Source organism: Oncorhynchus keta, unplaced genomic scaffold (assembly GCF_023373465.1).
Source record: "Oncorhynchus keta strain PuntledgeMale-10-30-2019 unplaced genomic scaffold, Oket_V2 Un_contig_471_pilon_pilon, whole genome shotgun sequence".
Taxonomy (NCBI): Eukaryota; Metazoa; Chordata; class Actinopteri; order Salmoniformes; family Salmonidae; genus Oncorhynchus; species Oncorhynchus keta.
In genome coordinates, this window is record NW_026287918.1 from 43,003 (window position 1) to 60,549 (window position 17,547).

At 45.0% G+C, this 17,547-nt stretch overlaps 1 protein-coding gene across 1 annotated transcript; it reads right to left on the bottom strand.

The window, feature by feature from the left end:
* Positions 1-339: 339 nt before the first annotated feature.
* On the bottom strand, positions 340-16,816 carry LOC118370648 (zinc finger protein 501-like). The gene is made up of 4 exons (XM_052509572.1): positions 16,285-16,816; positions 15,715-15,812; positions 9,628-9,805; positions 340-1,454 (listed from the first exon to the last, which is right to left on the bottom strand). Exons 2-4 carry the CDS (start codon positions 15,715-15,717, stop codon positions 340-342), a joined length of 1,296 nt encoding a protein of 431 aa, XP_052365532.1. The 5' UTR covers positions 15,718-15,812; positions 16,285-16,816.
* Between the last annotated feature and the right edge of the window lie 731 nt (positions 16,817-17,547).

The following is a 17,547-nucleotide window of genomic DNA, read 5'->3' on the forward strand; positions in this document are numbered from 1 at the left end:
CTCTTTCAAACATACAGTTTTTCATTTCCTCATCGATCCATGGAGCCTTAACAGTTCTAACAGTCAGTTTCTTAACAGGTTCATGTTTATCAATAATTGGAAGAAACAATTTAATATGGTAATGTTTTCTAATAAAAACAAACAAATATATGTTTGAGTATACCCTGTACCATTTAATTTCATCTGGTAAAGACAGGTAAACACATTGTCAGTCAACAATATAAGACAACGGGAGCACTGTGTATGTTCTCTGATGAATTTTAAGTCAATGTGATGTGAAATATCAATATACACGCTAAGAGAAGTAATTTCTCTCCTGTGTGGATTCTCTAATGACATTTAAGTGTAATATGACTTATGATTAATATGTTTTCCCAGTCTGAGATTTTGTAAGCCTTCTCCTCTGTGTGCAGTCTCATGTGTTCTTCCATGCTTCCTAAATGGGCAAAAGCTTTGCACCCTGGGAGGAGTGGTTAGGCTTCTCCCCTGTGTGTATTCCTCATGTTTCTTCAGATCACCTGACCGGCTGAAACACTTTCCACACTGGGAGCAGTGGTAAGGCTTCTCCCCCGTGTGAATTTTCTGGTGAGCTTTCAGGTGTCCTTTCAGTTTAAAACTCTTTCCACACTGCGAGCAGTGGTAAGGCTTCTCCCCTGTGTGTGTTCTCTCATGTTGTTTCAGATCCCATAATAAGTTACAACCCTTTCCACATTGGGAACAGTGGTAAAGCTTCTCCCCTGTGTGTAATCTCTCATGTTTTTTCAGATCCCCTGACCAGTTGAAACACTTTCCACACTGGGAGCAGTGGTAAGGCTTCTCCCCCGTGTGTATTCTCTCATGTTGTTTCATGGCCCCTAACTGGTTAAAACACTTGCCACACTGGGAGCACTGGAAAAGCTTCTCCCCTGTGTGTATTATCTCATGAACTTTCAGGTTCCTTAACCGGCTAAAACTCTTTCCACACTGAGAGCAGTGGTAAGGCTTCTCCCCTGTGTGTATTCTCTCGTGAGCTTTCATGTGTCCTTTCTGGTTAAAACTCTTTCCACACTGCGAGCAGTGGTAAGGCTTCTCCCCTGTATGTGTTCTCTCATGTTGCTTCAGCTCCCATAAGAGGTTACAACCCTTTCCACATTGGGAACAGTGGTAAGGCTTCTGCCCTGTGTGTAATCTCTCATGTCGTTTCAGAGAACCTAACAGGTTAAAACTCTTTCCACACTGGAAGCAGTGGTAAGGCTTCTCCCCTGTGTGTATTCTCTCGTGTTTGTTCAGGGTTCCTTTATGGCCAAAACTTTTTCCACACTGGGAGCAGTGGAAAGGCTTCTCCCCTGTGTGTATTCTCTCATGTTGTTTCAGCTCCCATAAGAGGTTACAACCCTTTCCACAGTGGGAACACTGGTGTCGTCTTGCTGGTTTGGACGTCCCTGGCTCTGGTTCCTCTGAGCCTGGTCTGTCTCCTGCCAAAAAGAAAAAGCTTTTTTTTTTAAATAGAGACCTGAATGAAACCTCCACATGATGAAACAGCTTTGCTACGAGGATAAATCCTAATCAGATCCCTCAATAACCCGAGGCCAGTTTTAACAATCTTGGTGTGATTTTAAAACAAATATTTTAGAGTTTCCTGATAATTACTGATGTTTACAAGACTTATTTATTCATCCTGTTCTACAAGTCAGAACACAAAAAACTAGACAGTTCTAGAACACTCAAGACACAGACGTCACAGGATTCCAATCGAGCAGGTGGTTCTAAATATATAACTTTCATAGCTGTATGATATAGAATGCGACCTACAGTTGTGGCCAAAAGTTTTGAGAATGACACAAATATTACATTTCCAATACGTTTGCTGCTTCTGTGTCTTTGGATAATTTTTGTCAGATGTCACTATGTAATGCTGAAGTATAATTACAAGCATTTCATAAGTGTCAAAGGCTTTTATTGACAATGACATGGAAGTTGATGCAAAGAATCAATATTTGCAATGTTGACCCATCTTTTTCAAGACCTCAATCTGCCCTGGCATGCTGTCAATTAACACACCAAGATTGTTAAATCTGGCCGTAGCCCCACTCTTGCATAATCAATGCTTGGAGTTGGTCAGAATGTGGGTTTTTGTTTGTCCACCCGCCTCTTGATGATTGACCACAAGTTCTCAATGGGATTAAGGTCTGGGGAGTTTCCTGGCCATGGACCCAAAATATCGATGTTTTGTTCCCCGAGCCACTTAGTTATCACTTTTGCCTTCTGGCAAGGTGCTCCATCATGCTGGAGAAGGCATTGTTCGTCACTGAACTGTTCCTGGATGGTTGGGAGAAGTTGTTCTCGGAGGATGTGTTGGTACCATTCTTTATTCATGGCTGTATTCTTGGGCAACATTGTGAGTGAGCCCACTCCCTTGGCTGAGAAGCAACCCCACACATGAATGGTCTCAGGATACTTTACTGTTGGCATGACACAGGACTGATGGTAGCGCTCACCTTGTCTTCTCCGGACAAGCTTTTTCCCCGATGCCCCAAACAATCAGAAAGGGGAAAATGACGTTACCCCAGTCCTCAGCAGTCCAATCCCTCAGCAGTCCACCTCAGCAGTTTGCAGAATCCAGTCCTTTGCAGTCCCTTCTGACACCAGGCCTGTACATATCTTCCTTATTTTCCTGCAGCAGTCCAGTCCTCAGCAGTCCAGTCCTCAAACATAAAATAACTCCAATCCTGTGGAAGTCCACGTGTTTTTCCTTGCAGATACAAAGCACATCAGTATCATCTCCCCGTTGTTGAAAGACAAAGCACATCAGTCCTCATCTCCCGTGTTGAAAGACAACAAAGCACATCAGTAACATCTCCCGTAGTTGAAAGACAAAGCACATCAGTAACATCTCCCCGTCCAGTTGAAAGACAAAGCACATCAGTAACATCTCCCCGTTGTTGAAAGACAAAGCACATCAGTAACATCTCCCGTTGTTGAAAGACAAAGCACATCAGTATCATCTCCCCGTTGTTGAAAGACAAAGCACATCAGTAACATCTCCCGTAGTTGAAAGGGTTCGGCACATTGCTGTTTAAATGGACCAATTTCTTATTTAGACATTCACAGATTTTCAACATTTTGATTATCGCTGATGTCATATTTTGGGTAAAGTAAAAAAATAAAGGTGAAATATTTGGAAAGATGTTCCTAAAACTGATAGTAACTAATAGTAGCAACAATAAACAAAAATATAAACATGTAAAGTGTTGGATGTTTCATGAGCTGAAAAAAAAGATTGCAGAATTTAGTGAACATTTATTCTTTGCCAAGATAATCCATCCACCTGACAGGTGTGGCAAATCAAGAAGCTGATTGAACAGCTTGATTATTACACAGGTGCACCTTGTGCTGGTGATAATAAAATGGCACTTAAAAATGTGCAGTTTTGTCACACAACACAATGCCGCAGATTGTCTCAAGGTTTGAGGGAGCGATTGGCAATGACTGCAGGAATATCCACTGGAGCTGTTCACTTACCAGATAATTGAATGTTAAATTCTCTGCCAGAATCCTCCTCCAACATCGTTTTAGAGAATTTGGCAGTACAGGACCCTAGGATATATGGTATATTCTAGAATTCATCCATGATGTCATAATGACATATAAAGACGCCAGCCCAGGACCTAGGATATATGGTATATTCTAGAATTCATCCATGATGTCATAATGACATATAAAGACGCCAGCCCAGGACCTAGGATATATGGTATATTCTAGAATTCATCCATGATGTCATAATGACATATAAAGACGCCAGCCCAGGACCTAGGATATATGGTATATTCTAGAATTCATCCATGATGTCATAATGACATATAACGACGCCAGCCCAGGACCTAGGATATATGGTATATTCTAGAATTCATCCATGATGTCATAATGACATATTACGACACCAGCCCAGGACCTCCACATCGTCTGAGACCAGCCACCAGAGTTGTATTTCTCTTTGTAATGAAGCCCTTTTGTGGGGAAAAACTCATTCTGATTGGCTGGGCCACGCAATGGGTGGGCTTCCCTGCCCAGTCATGTAAAGTCCATAGATTAGGGCATAATTTAATTAATGACTGACTTATATGAGCTGTAAATCGTTGAAATTGTTGTTTATATTTTGGTTCAGTATACACAGACACACAGACCCACACACACACTGCATTTGTTAAGTATTCAGACCCCTTAACATTTTCCAAATCAAAAACAAAAGTAACAGTCAGAATCTGGTGTGGCCACCAGCTGCATTAAGTACTGCAGTGCATCTCCTCCTCATGGAATGCACCGGATTTGACAGTACTTGCTGTGAGATGTTACGCCACTCTTCCACCAAGGCATTTCTGGGGGAAATGGCTCAAGCCCTCACCCTCCAATCCAACAGGTCCCAGACATGCTCAATTGGATTGAGATCCGGGCTCTTCGCTGGCCATGGCAGAACTTTGACATTCCGGTCTTGCAGGAAATCACACACAGAACGAGCAGTATGGCTGGTGTCATTGTCATGCTGGAGGGTCATGTCAGGATGAGCCTGCAGGAAGGGTACCACATGAGGGAGGAGGATGTCTTCCTGTAACGCACAGAGTTGAGATTGCCTGCAATGACAACAAGCTCAGTCTGATGAGGCGGCAGGGTAGCCTAGTGGTTAGAGCGTTGGACTAGTAACCGGAAGGTTGCGAGTTCAAACCCCGAGCTGACAAGGTACAAATCTGTCGTTCTGCCCCTGAACAGGCAGCTAACCCACTGTTCCCAGTCCGTCATTGAAAATAAGAATGTGTTCTTAACTGACTTGCCTGGTTAAATAAAAGGTAAAAATTAAAATAAAATAAAAAATTATGCTGTGACACACCGCCCCAGACCATGACGGCCCCTTCACCTCCAAATCGATCCCGCTCCAGAGTACAGGCCTGGAGGGTGTAACGCTCATTCCTTCGACGTCCGCGAAATCTGACCATCACCCTGGAGACAAAACTGCGACTTGTCAGTGAAGAGCACTTTTTGCCAGTCCTGTCTGGTCCAGCGACGGTGGGTTTGTGCCTATAGGCGACGTTATTGCTGGTGATGTCTGGTGAGGACCTGCCTTTCAACAGGCCTACAAGCCCCCAGTCCAGCCCCTCTCAGCCTATTGCGGACAGTCTGAGCACTGATGGAGGGATTGTCATTGTTCCTGGTGTAACTCGGGCAGTTGTTGTTGCCATTCTGTACCTGTCCTGCAGGTGTGATGTTCGGATGCATCGATCCTGTAGAGGTGGTGTTACACGTGGTCTGCCACTGCTGGTGAGGAGCATGATAAGCTGTCCGTCCTGTCTCCCTGTAGCATAACTGTCTTAGGCATCTCACAGTACGGACATTGCAATTTATTCCCCTGGCCACATCTGAAGTCCTCATGCCTTGCAGCATGCCTAAGGCACGTTCACGCAGATGAGCAGGGACCCTGAGCATCTTTCTTTGGTGTTTTTACAGAATACAGGGAGAAAGGCCTCTTTAGTGTCCTAAGTTTTCATAACTGTGACAGCTGTTTAATTGCCTACCGTCTGTAAGCTGAGCAGCTGTCTTACAGTACAGCACCACAGGGGAGCATATTCATTGTTTATGGTACAGAACAAGCCAGGGAAACAGTGTTTAAACCCTTTACAATTAACATCAGGGAAGTTATTTGGCAGCTTTTTATGACATAATACTTTGAAAGACAGGGTCCTGAAAAAGATCTGTACAGCTTTTTTTTTGCTGAGTTTATTTTGTACAGTTTTATGTTGAAAAGGTTTTTTTATGTTTCAGACATACAACACTACAGGGAGAGAAGGGGGAGCAGCTGTAAAGTACAACTGGAAAAGCAGCAGAGTGAGGCTGTTTCCAGCATCCAGCAACGTACATCACGCTGTTTTTGCAGCTGTTTCAGTACAGCACTACAGGGAGAGAGAGGGAGAGCAGCTGTTTCAGTACAGCACTACAGGGAGAGAGAGGGGGAGCAGCTGTTTCAGTACAGCACTACAGGGAGAGAGGGGGAGAGCAGCTGTTTCAGTACAGCACTACAGGGAGAGACTACAGGGGGAGCAGCTGTTTCAGTACAGCACTACAGGGAGCAGCTGAGTACAACACTACAGGGAGGAGAGCAGCTGTTTCAGTACAGCACTACAGGGAGAGAGAGGGAGAGCAGCTGTTTCAGTACAGCACTACAGGGAGAGAGAGGGAGAGCAGCTGTTTCAGTACAGCACTACAGGGAGAGAGAGGGGGAGCAGCTGTTTCAGTACAGCACTACAGGGAGAGAGAGGGAGAGCAGCTGTTTCAGTACAGCACTACAGGGAGAGAGAAGGGGAGCAGCTGTTTCAGTACAGCACTACAGGGAGAGAGAGGGGAGCAGCTGTTTCAGTACAGCACTACTGTTTTCATGGAATCACTTAGCAGTTCCTGAGAGAGGGGGAGCAGCTGTTTCAGTACAGCACTACAGGGAGAGAGAGGGGGAGCTACAGGGAGAGAGAGCAGCTGTTTAAGACTCCATAATGGTCATCAGATGGACAGTCCTCCTTTAAGACTCCATAATGTTTCATCATTAGTTTACAGTCCTCCTTTAATCACTACAGGGAGTTTCATCATTAGATGCTACAGTCCTCCTTTAAGACTCCATAATGTTTCATCATTAGATGCAGTCCTCCAGACTCCATAATGTTTCAGGGGGAGTTACAGTCCTCCTTTAAGACTAATGTTTCATCATTAGATGCTACAGTCCTCCTTTAAGACTCCATAATGTTTCATCATTAGATGCTCCAGTCCTCCTTTAAGTAATGTTTCATCATTAGATGCTACAGTCCTCCTTTAAGACTCCATAATGTTTCATCATTAGATGCTACAGTCCTCCTTTCAGACTCCATAATGTTTCATCATTAGATGCTACAGTCCTCCTTTACAGACTCCATAATGTTTCATCATTAGATGCTACAGTCCTCCTTTAAGACTCCATAATGTTTCATCATTAGATGCTACAGTCCTCCTTTTAGACTCCATAATGTTTCATCATTAGATGCTCCAGTCCTCCTTTCAGACTCCATAATGTTTCATCATTAGATGCTACAGTCCTCCTTTTTAAGACTCCATAATGTTTCATCATTAGATGCTACAGTCCTCCTTTAAGACTCCATAATGTTTCATCATTAGATGCTACAGTCCTCCTTTTTAAGTTTCACATTAGATCAGCAGCTGTTTCAGACTCCATATGTTTCATCATTAGATGCTACACAGACATAATGTTTCATCTTTAGATACAGTCCTCCTTTAAGGGGCTTCATCATTAGATGCTACAGTCCTCCTTTAAGACTCCATCATGTTTAGAATGTGCCTGGAAGCGCTACTCTATCTATTCTACTCTCATCCTTTCGGTTTTAATAATATTTAAAAATAATAATAATGTTATAATAGGTAATAACTAACTTTAATAACTAGGGTTAATACCTGCCTGGTGCACCAACAAAATCTTCATATTTACCCCCCTCTAACAATACCGCTACAGAATTAGCATAGTAGTCCATGTAACTTAAAGTAATAAGAAATATTTAGGACTAACTTATTCCTTGCCACCCATTCTGAAACTAACTGCAGCTCTATGTTAAGTGTTGCAGTCATTTCAGTCGCTGTAGTAGCTGACGTGTACAGTGTTGAGTCATCCGCATACATAGACTCACTGGCTTTACTCAAATGTCATTGGCATGTTGTTGGTAAAGATTGAAAAAAGAAGGTGCCAAACAGCTGCCCTGGGGAATTCCTGATTCTACCTTGATTTTGTTGTACAGGCTTCCATTAAAGAACACTGTGTTCTGTTAGACAGGTCGCTCTGGTGCGGCAGGTAGCCTAGCGGTTAGAGCGGTAGGACAGTAACCGAGAGATTGCTGGATATTATCCCCGAGCTGACAAGGTAAAACTCTGTCCTTCTGTCCCTGAACAAGGCAGTCCTAGGCAGTCATTGAAAATAAGAATTTGTTCTTAACTGACTTGCCTAGTTAAATAAAGGTTCGCTTTAAAAAATGTTTAAAAAAAATACTCTTTATCCACAATACAGCAGGGGGTGTAAAGCCATACGTTTTTGTCAGCAGCAGACTATGATCGATAATGTCAAAAGTCTAACAAAACAGCCCCAACAATATTTTTATCATCAATTTCTCTCAGCCAATCAGTCATTTGTAAGTGCTGTGCTTGTTGAATGTCCTTCCCTATAAGCTGAAAGTCTATATTTGTTTACTGTAAAATAGCATCGTATCTGGACAAACTATTTTTTTTCCAAAAATGTAAGTGTTGGTAACAGGCTGATTGGTCGGCTATTTAAGCCAGTAAAGGGAGCTTTACTATTCTTGGGTAGTGGAATGACTTTAGCTTCCCTCCAGGCCTGAGGGAACACACTTTCTAGTAGGCTTAAATTAAAGACAAGGCAAATAGGAATGGCAATATCGGCCGCTATTATCCTCAATTTTCCATCACGTTGTCAGACACCAGTGACTTGTCATTGTTGATTTTTTTTGCCCAAAATTCCATTGAAGCTTTTTACAATCCTTCTTCATGTAATTTATCTTTGTTTCATAGTGTCGTTACTCTTTATATTCAGTTTAGTCAAATGATTTCTCAATTTGCAATAGGTTTGCCAATCAGTTATTCAGCCAGACCTATATGCCATCTCTTTTGCCTCCCTCTTCATCATACCATTTTTAAATTACTCATCAATCCACGTGGATTTAACAGTTTTTACAGTCGTTTTCTTAATGGGTACATGCTTATTAGTAACTGGGATAAGCAGTTTCAAATGTGTCAAGGGCAGCGTCTGGTTGCTCATCATTACACACCACGGTTTAATAATATTTAAAAATAATAGGACCAACAAATATTATTTACATCAACAACATAGGAATCACTACAAAAAAATTGTATGACCTCTTATACACAGTATTAGTCCCAGCCGTTGGAACAGTGGTTTTCCTAGACATGGCTACTATATTGTGATCACTACATCTGATGGATCTGGATACTGATTCTGCAGCATTAGTAAAGATATGATCAAACCATGTTGATGATTTCATTCCTCTACTGTTTGTCACTACCCTGGTAGGTTGATTGATAACCAGGTTGCAGGCACTGGTTACAGTTTGAAGCTTTCTCTTGAGTGGGCAGCCTGATCACAGCTTTCCTCCAGTATTAGTTCATTAATTAACAGTGTCTTGAGTTTAGTTTGCCTGTTCTACAGTCTTGTAAAGATAGGGGCGTTGACTGGGACAGGCAATGTAACATCCATAATGTTTTATGGAAACGTTTTTGTAAAACAAGCACCTTACATCAGATCATCTTGAAACTTTCTCTCTAAAGCTAACTTTCATCAAGGTTTTATATGGTCTATTGGTTTCTCTTTTCATTAAATCTAATTTTAATCAAGGTTTTATATGGTCTATTGTCAACTTTCTCTCTTTTCATTGGCAGAAGTCCTTTTAACTGTTATGATATGTCACAACATCCATCCTTTTTCAGTTTATATACCAGTCCTATCCTTCCTGTCAACTAACAGAACTCTGCTGGTTGTCCTGGTAACAGATACCAGTGGGCAGATCTATTTATTTGTTCAAACTAAACTACAGCACTTACTTTGATGTGTCAAATCTGATCCTTTCTTCTCTTCTCCTCTTCTCACAGTTCCACTCAGCCCCGTTGTTTTCCTGCAGTCCACCAGCAGCACAGACAACCTCTTCATACCCAGCAGTAAGGTGCTACCGGGAGAGGCACGCCACGGGGACTCCGGGAGGACGGAAGGGCTAGCGTTGTCCTGGTAACCATAAAGAGGGGACACAGACACATATCATTATGGATGCTGATGTCACTGTTGTCATAAAGTGCCTTACAGAAATCCAGCCCCTGATAGAGCAAGCTGTATGCTAGACCAAGCTGGTCTATCGACGTCACCGCACGAAGAGGCAAAAACAGACTTACCTCCATCGCGACGCCCCCCCCCCCCCACCCCAAGGCTAACTTTCTAGCCACTGCTATCTGCTTGCTAACCCGGTCTGCTAACTGCTAAACTGCCGGGCCCTGGTCTGCTAACTGCTAAACTGCCGGGCCCAGGTCTGCTAACTGCTAGCCCTTGCTAACTGCTTGCTTGCTAACCAGGTCTGCTAACTGCTAGCTTTGTCTGCCTGGTCTGTCTAACTGCTAGCCTGGTCTGCTAACTGCTTCTTGCTAACTGCTTGCTTGCTAACCAGGTCTGCTAACTGCTAGCTTGTCTGCCCAGGTCTGCTAACTGCTAGCCCTTGCTAACTGCTTGCTTGCTAACCAGGTCTGCTAACTGCTAGCTTGTCTGCCCAGTCTGCTAACTGCTAGCTTGCCTGGTCTGCTAACTGCTTGCTTGCTAGCCAGGTCTGCTAACTGCTAGCTTGTCTTGGGTCTGCTAACTGCTTGCCTTGCTAACTGCAGCTTGCCCCAGGTCTACTAACTGCTTAGCTTGCTCTGCAAATAGGTATGCTAACTGTTAGCTTGTCTGCCCGGTCTGCTAACTGCTTGCTTGCCCTGGTCTGCTAACTGCTAGCTTGTTTGCCCGGCCTGCTAACTGTTAGCTTGTCTGTGTCCAGTCTGCTAAGTTTAGTCAAATGCTAACTGCTTGCTTGCAACCAGGTCTGCTAACAGTTAGCCTGATCCCAGGTCTGCTAACTGCTAGCTTGCCTGCCCGGTCTGCTAACTGCTAGCCCTTGTTAACTGTTTGCTTGCTAACCAGGTCTGCTAACTGCTAGCTTGCCTGCCCGGCCTGCTAACTGCTAGCTTGCCTGGCCAGGTCTGTTTAACCCTAACTAACTGCTTGTCTGCTAACTGCTAGTCCTTGCTAACTGCTTGCTTGCTAACCAGGTCTGCTAACTGCTAGCTTGCTAACTGCCCGGCCTGCTAACCAGGTCCCTTGCTAACTGCTTGCTTGCTGGTCTGCTAACTGCTAGCTTGCCTGCCTGGTCTGCTAACTGCTAGCTTGCCTGCCCGGTCTGCTAACTGCTAGCTTGTCTGCCCGGTCTGCTAACTGCTAGCCCTTGCTAACTGCTTGCTTGCTAACCAGGTCTGCTAACTGCTAGCTTGCCTGCCCGGCTTGCTAACTGCTAGCTTGCCTGGTCTGCTAACTGCTAGCCCTGATCCATAATGCTATGCTAACTGCTTGCTTGCTCTGCTAACTGCTAGCTTGCCTGCCCGGTCTGCTAACTGCTAGCTTGTCTGCCCGGTCTGCTAACTGCTTGCTTGCTAACTGCTAGCTTAGCTTAACCCGGTCTGCTAACTGCTAGCTTGCCTGCCCGGTCTGCTAACTGCTAGCCCTTGTTAACTGCTTGCTTGCTAACCAGGTCTGCTAACTGCTAGCTTGCCTGCCCGGCCTGCTAACTGCTAGCTTTGGTCTGCTTACCTAGGTCTGCTAACTGCTTGCTTGCTAACTGCTTGCTTGCTAGGTCTGCTAACTGCTAGTCCTTGCTAACTGCTTGCTTGCTAACCAGGCCCTTGCTAACTGCTTGCTTGCTAACCAGGTCTGCTAACTGCTAGCTTGCCTGCCCGGTCTGCTAACTGCTAGCTTGCCTGGTTGTCTGCCCTCTGCTAACTGCTTGCTTGCTAACTGCTGCTTGCTAACCCGGTCTGCTAACTGCTAGCTTGTCTGGTCTGCTAACTGCTTGCTTGCTAACCAGGTCTGCTAACTGCTAGCTTGCCCTTGCTAGCCCTCTGCTAACTGCTAGCTTGCCTGCCCGGGTCTGCTAACTGCTAGCTTGTCTGCCCGGTCTGCTAACTGCTTGCTAACCTGGTCTGCTAACTGCTAGCTTGCTAACCCTGGTCTGCTAACTGCTAGCTTGCCTGGTCTGCTAACTGCTACCCTTGCTAACTGCTTGCTTGCTAACCAGGTCTGCTAACTGCTAGCTTGCCTGGTCTGCTAACTGCTAGCCAGGTCTGCTAACTGCTTGTCCTTGCTAACTGCTTGCTTGCTAACTGCTAGCTTGCCTGGTCTGCTAACTGCTTGCTTGCTAACCCGGTCTGCTAACTGCTAGCTTGCCTGGTCTGCTAACTGCTAGCTTGCTAACTGCTTGCTTGCTAGCCCGGTTGCTAACTGCTTGCTTGTCTGCCGGTCTGCTTGCTTGCTAGGCCCTGCTAACTGCTTGCTTGCTAACCAGGTCTGCTAACTGCTAGCTTGCTAACTGCTTGCTTGCTAACCTGGTCTGCTAACTGCTAGCGTGCCTGCCCGGTCTGCTAACTGCTAGCCCTTGCTAACTGCTTGCTTGCTAACCAGGTCTGCTAACTGCTAGCTTGTCTGCCCGGTCTGCTAACTGCTAGTCCTTGCTAACTTGCTAACTGCTTGCTTGCTAACCAGGTCTGCTAACTGCTAGCTTGCCTGCCCAGTCTGCTAACTGCTAGCTTCCCGGTCTGCTAACTGCTAGCTTGCTAACCAGGTCTGCTAACTGCTAGCTTGTCTAGGTCTGCTAACTGCTAGCTTGTCTGCCCGGTCTGCTAACTGCTAGCCCTTGCTAACTGCTTGCTTGCTAACCAGGTCTGCTAACTGCTAGCTTGCCTGCCCGGTCTGCTAACTGCTAGCTTGCCTGCCCGGTCTGCTAACTGCTAGCTTGTCTGCCCGGTCTGCTAACTGCTTGCTTGCTAACTGCTCTGCTAACTGTTAGCTTGTCTGGTCTGCTAACTGCTAGCCCTTGCTAACTGCTTGCTTGCTAACCAGGTCTGCTAACTGCTAGCTTGTCTGCCCGGTCTGCTAACTGCTGCTAACTGCTTGCTTGCTAACCCGGTCTGCTAACTGCTGCCTGCCCGGTCTGCTAACTGCTAGCTTGCCTGCCCGGTCTGCTAACTGCTAGCTTGTCTGCCCGGTCTGCTAACTGCTAGCCCTTGCTAACTGCTTGCTTGCTAACCAGGTCTGCTAACTGCTAGCTTGCCTGCCCGGTCTGCTAACTGCTAGCTTGTCTGCCAACTGCTAGCCCTGCTAACTGCTTGCTTGCTGCCCGGTCTGCTAACTGCTAGCTTGTCTGCCCGGTCTGCTAACTGCTAGTCCTTGCTAACTGCTTGCTTGCTAACCAGGTCTGCTAACTGCTAGCTTGTCTGCCCGGCCTGCTAACTGCTAGCTTGCCTGCCCGGTCTGCTAACTGCTACTGCTAACTGCTTGCTTGCTAACCAGGTCTGCTAACTGCTAGCCTGCCCGGTCTGCTAACTGCTGCTTGCCTGCCCGGCCTTGCTAACTGCTAGCTTGCCCTGGTCTACTACTGCTAGCTTGTTTAGCTAACCGGTCTGCTAACTGTTAGCTTGTTGCTCAGTCTGCTAACTGCAGTCCTTGCTAACTGCTTGCTTGCTAACCAGGTCTGCTAACTGCTAGCTTGTCTGCCCGGTCTACTAACTGCTAGCTTGTCTGCTCAGTCTGCTAACTGCTAGTCCTAGCCTGCTAACTGCTTGCTTGCTAACCAGGTCTGCTAACCCGGTCTGCTAACTGCTAGCTTGCTAACTGCTAACTGCTAGCTTCTGCCTGCTACTGCTAGCCCTTGCTAACTGCTTGCTTGCTAACCCGGTCTGCTAACTGCTAGCTTGCTAAACCTGGTCTGCTAACTGCTGCTTGCTAACCCGGTCTGCTAACTGCTAGTTTTTGCCCGATCTGCTAACTGCTAGCCCTTGCTAACTGCTTGCTTGCTAACCAGGTCTGCTAACTGCTAGCTTTGCCCTGGTCTAACTAGCTAGCTTTGCCTGGTTTGCTAATAGCTTGCACCTACTTGCTAACTGTTTGCTTGTCAGGTCTTAACTGCTAGCCTTGCTAACTTGCTTGCTAACCAGGTCTGCTAACTGTGTCCCCAGCCAGCTCAACCAAGCTGGCATAACTGCAGCACGAGGCTAACCCGGTCTGCTAATGCCTTCTCTGCCCGGTAATGCTAACTGCTGCCTTGTCCATTACTAACTGGTTAGTGATTACTGCTTATTCCTTGCTAACCAGGTCCCAGATGCTAGCTTGTGTCTGAATCCTGGCTTATGAAGCTTGCCCAAAAACCCTGAAGCTTGCTTGCTCCATTGCTAACTATAAAACTTTTGCTTGTATGCTGCTCAACAAACTGCTAATGTAGCTTGCTAACCAGTCCATCTGTTTTGTCACCAAAGCCCCTGCTAACACTACCCACTGCTTGCTTGCTAACCCACTAACTGTTGCTGGCCCTCACCTTCATACTGCTAGCTTGTCTGCCCACTGCTAACTGCAGGTTATCTACTAAGTCTGCTGCTAGGTAAACTGCTAGCTTTATCTCAGCCAACTGCTAGCTTGCCATAGCAGCTAACTGCTAGCTTTGGCTATCTCACTGGTCAGCCCATGCTAAGCTGCAATATTGCTCCCCTACTCACTGGTCACTGCCTGTTGCCACCACAGGTATACTGTATATTTATTTTTTCACCTTATTTAACCAGGTATCTATGCTAGTTGACTGTCCTGGAACACTGTTCTATTTGAAACTGCCATGATGTCTTAGCCACCTTATCCTTTAGTACTCTGCTGCCTGGTTGCTAACTGGAATGAATTTTGCCCCCGCTGAAGTAAAGACTAGTCTTATCTCCTTCACCCAAAGCTTCAAACATCAGCCCACCGAGTCCAGCTAACCGATCGCTGCAGCTGTACATAATCTACTGCTAAACTGGCTAGATGTTGCCCAGCCCACCCATTTTCACCTACCTCATCCCCACAGTTGTTTATATTTACATTTAACTGCTTCACCTTTATTTAACCAGGTCTGCTAGTTGAGAATCAATGCTAACTGCTAGCTTTTTCTGCACACCTGTATACTCTGATTATGCCTGTGTCATTTATCACTCCAGTGTTAATCTGCAATATTGTAATGCTATTCCCCTACCTCCTCATGCCTTTTGCACCCATTGTCATATAGACTAACCCCTGTTTTTTGTCTACAATCTCTACCTTGACTTGTTAATTGTTTACTCCATGTGTAACTCTGTGTTGTCTATTCACACTGCTACTGCTTTATCTTGGCCAGGTTGTAGTTGCAAATGAGAACTTGTTCTCACCAGCCTAACCTGGTTAAATAAAGGTGAAATAAAAATAAATACATTTTTAAAAGCTGCTGCTAAAATAAAGGTGAAATAAAAATAAACCATAACTGCCCAGGGGACCCTGGCATAACCATATGCTAGACCAGACCATGCTGACCAAATGTCACTGTTGACATAAAGACACAGACCCAGAAACACAGACCCTGATAGACCAGACCAAGCTGTATGCTAGACCAGACCAAGCTGTATGCTAGACCAGACCAAGCTGTATGCTAGACCAGACCAAGCTGTATGCTAGACCAGACCAAGCTGTATGCTAGACCAGACCAAGCTGTATGCTAGACCAGACCAAGCTGTATGCTAGACCAGACCAAGCTGTATGCTAGACCAGACCAAGCTGTATGCTAGGCCAGACCAAGCTGTATGCTAGGCCAGACCAAGCTGTATGCTAGGCCAGACCAAGCTGTATGCTAGACCAGACCAAGCTGTATGCTAGACCAGACCAAGCTGTATGCTAGGCCAGACCAAGCTGTATGCTAGGCCAGACCAAGCTGTATGCTAGGCCAGACCAAGCTGTATGCTAGACCAGACCAAGCTGTATGCTAGACCAGACCAAGCTGTATGCTAGACCAGACCAAGCTGTATGCTAGACCAGACCAAGCTGTATGCTAGACCAGACCAAAGCTGTACCATCTGGTGTTCTGATCTGGAGAGACTCTCCTCTGCCTCGTCAGAATCAGGATGTTGTTGAGGCTTCCCAGAGGATCCACGATAGTCATGTCTCTCTCCTGTGTGAACGAGAACATCAAACAGATGGTAAACTTATGACCATCTACTGCAATCACAGAGTCTTACAAGAGGCATGAATATGTATAAGAAAAGTGCCTATAATGGCCACTTTCCTCATGATTTCCTAAGATATTGTTTGTGTTGCAAATGTAAAAAGGGTCTTTCCACGAAAAGGGTGTCTTTTGCGTCCCTTTGACAATTTAAGTAGAAATTATGCACCAATGTTGAATTCTGAAAAGCCTGTTAGATGAAGTGCACTTTAATGTGGACTACATGGATATTGAAATAAATCTAATAGAAAAGTCACAAAAATATATGTACCAATGACGGATAGCACCTTTAACAATGTATTGAGTACTGAACAACGTATTAAATTGTAGAACTTCATTAGAATGCCCCTTTCAAACCCCACATTAGTTCAAGAAATGCATATTTAGTGCCCGTTTTTAAGTCAGTGCTCACTGGTCTTACTCGAATCTTCAGCCTCATCCTTTTTCACTCCCAAAACGTCTTCCTCCTCCACTTTAATTGAGATAGCCTCCTCTTCCTCTTTTACTTCAAAAGGTTCTTCCTCTTCAAAATTACGGCATCTTCCTCCTTTTTGATTCTGAAAGCTTCTACCTCCTCCTCTTCCACAACCTCGTTCCCATATTCCTCTTCACTGTAATATCATCCTCTTCTTTCAATGTGATAGACTCCTCTTCCTCCCTTTTCATCCTGAAAGCTTCTTCCTCTCCTTTCACCAGAGCTTCTTTCTCCGTCGAGATTAGTGAGCTCATGTTCCGGGCGATTAGCCTAGTGCAATATCAATGTACCACATTAGCTAATTTAACAAGCAATCTACGTTTCAATGAACGAGTTGATATGTACACAGAATTGTGTTTAAAACACTAAGAGTAATATACACAAGATTACTCTTAAACACTTCAATATTTCGGTTTAATGTTCGCTAGCAAACCACCACGTTGGTTGAATAAGAAGCCTTTGTCGCTGTTGAAGAAGCCTCCAGTTCCGTCCACTGGATTGTACGTCACGCAAGAAGCATCACCAGAAATACTCATATCGCCATCTGCTGACTGGAGTGGGTAACGCAGTTTGGAAAGAATAAATAAAAAACACATAATAACACCTCACATAATGGTGCCCAAAATCAATTAAAATGGTGCCCAAAATCAAGGAAAACTTCTCACTCAGTTGCATACATAACATGAAGCAGTGCCCACATTGCAAAAGGTAACATGGACAGATACGGCTCTACCTGTGTAGAGCACATGCCCCTTTGCCCTTCCAGTCTCTAAAGTGACATGGACAGATAGGACTCTACCTGTGTAGAGCACATGCCCCTTTACCCTTCCAGTCTCTAAAGTGACATGGTATAATTTGTATTCATTTTTTGTCATAGTTATTCTGAACCATCTGCCTGAAAATTGTCATGTTAAATTTGCCTATGTGATTTGTATTTTCCTTTTTGAAGATTAAACAGCCAGGAAATGCCCCTGAGTGCAGTCTACCACTATGTGTAGCTGTTAGCGATGATGCTAATGATCCACTATGTGACAGCTGTTAGCGATGATGCTAATGATCCACTATGTGTAGCTGTTAGCGATGATGCTAATGACAACCATCTTCTGGTTGATGGAAAAGACAGATTAAACAGCCAGGAAATGCCCCTGTCTGAGTGCAGTCTACCACTATGTGTAGCTGTTAGCGATGATGCTAATGATCCACTATGTG

Bases quoted from the DNA above. Each gene is read 5' to 3' on its own strand.
- LOC118370648 (XM_052509572.1), bottom strand. The intron at 1,455-9,627 runs GTAAGTGCTGTA...TCTTTTTGGCAG, and splicing joins ATCAGATTTGACACATCAAA to GAGACAGACCAGGCTCAGAG.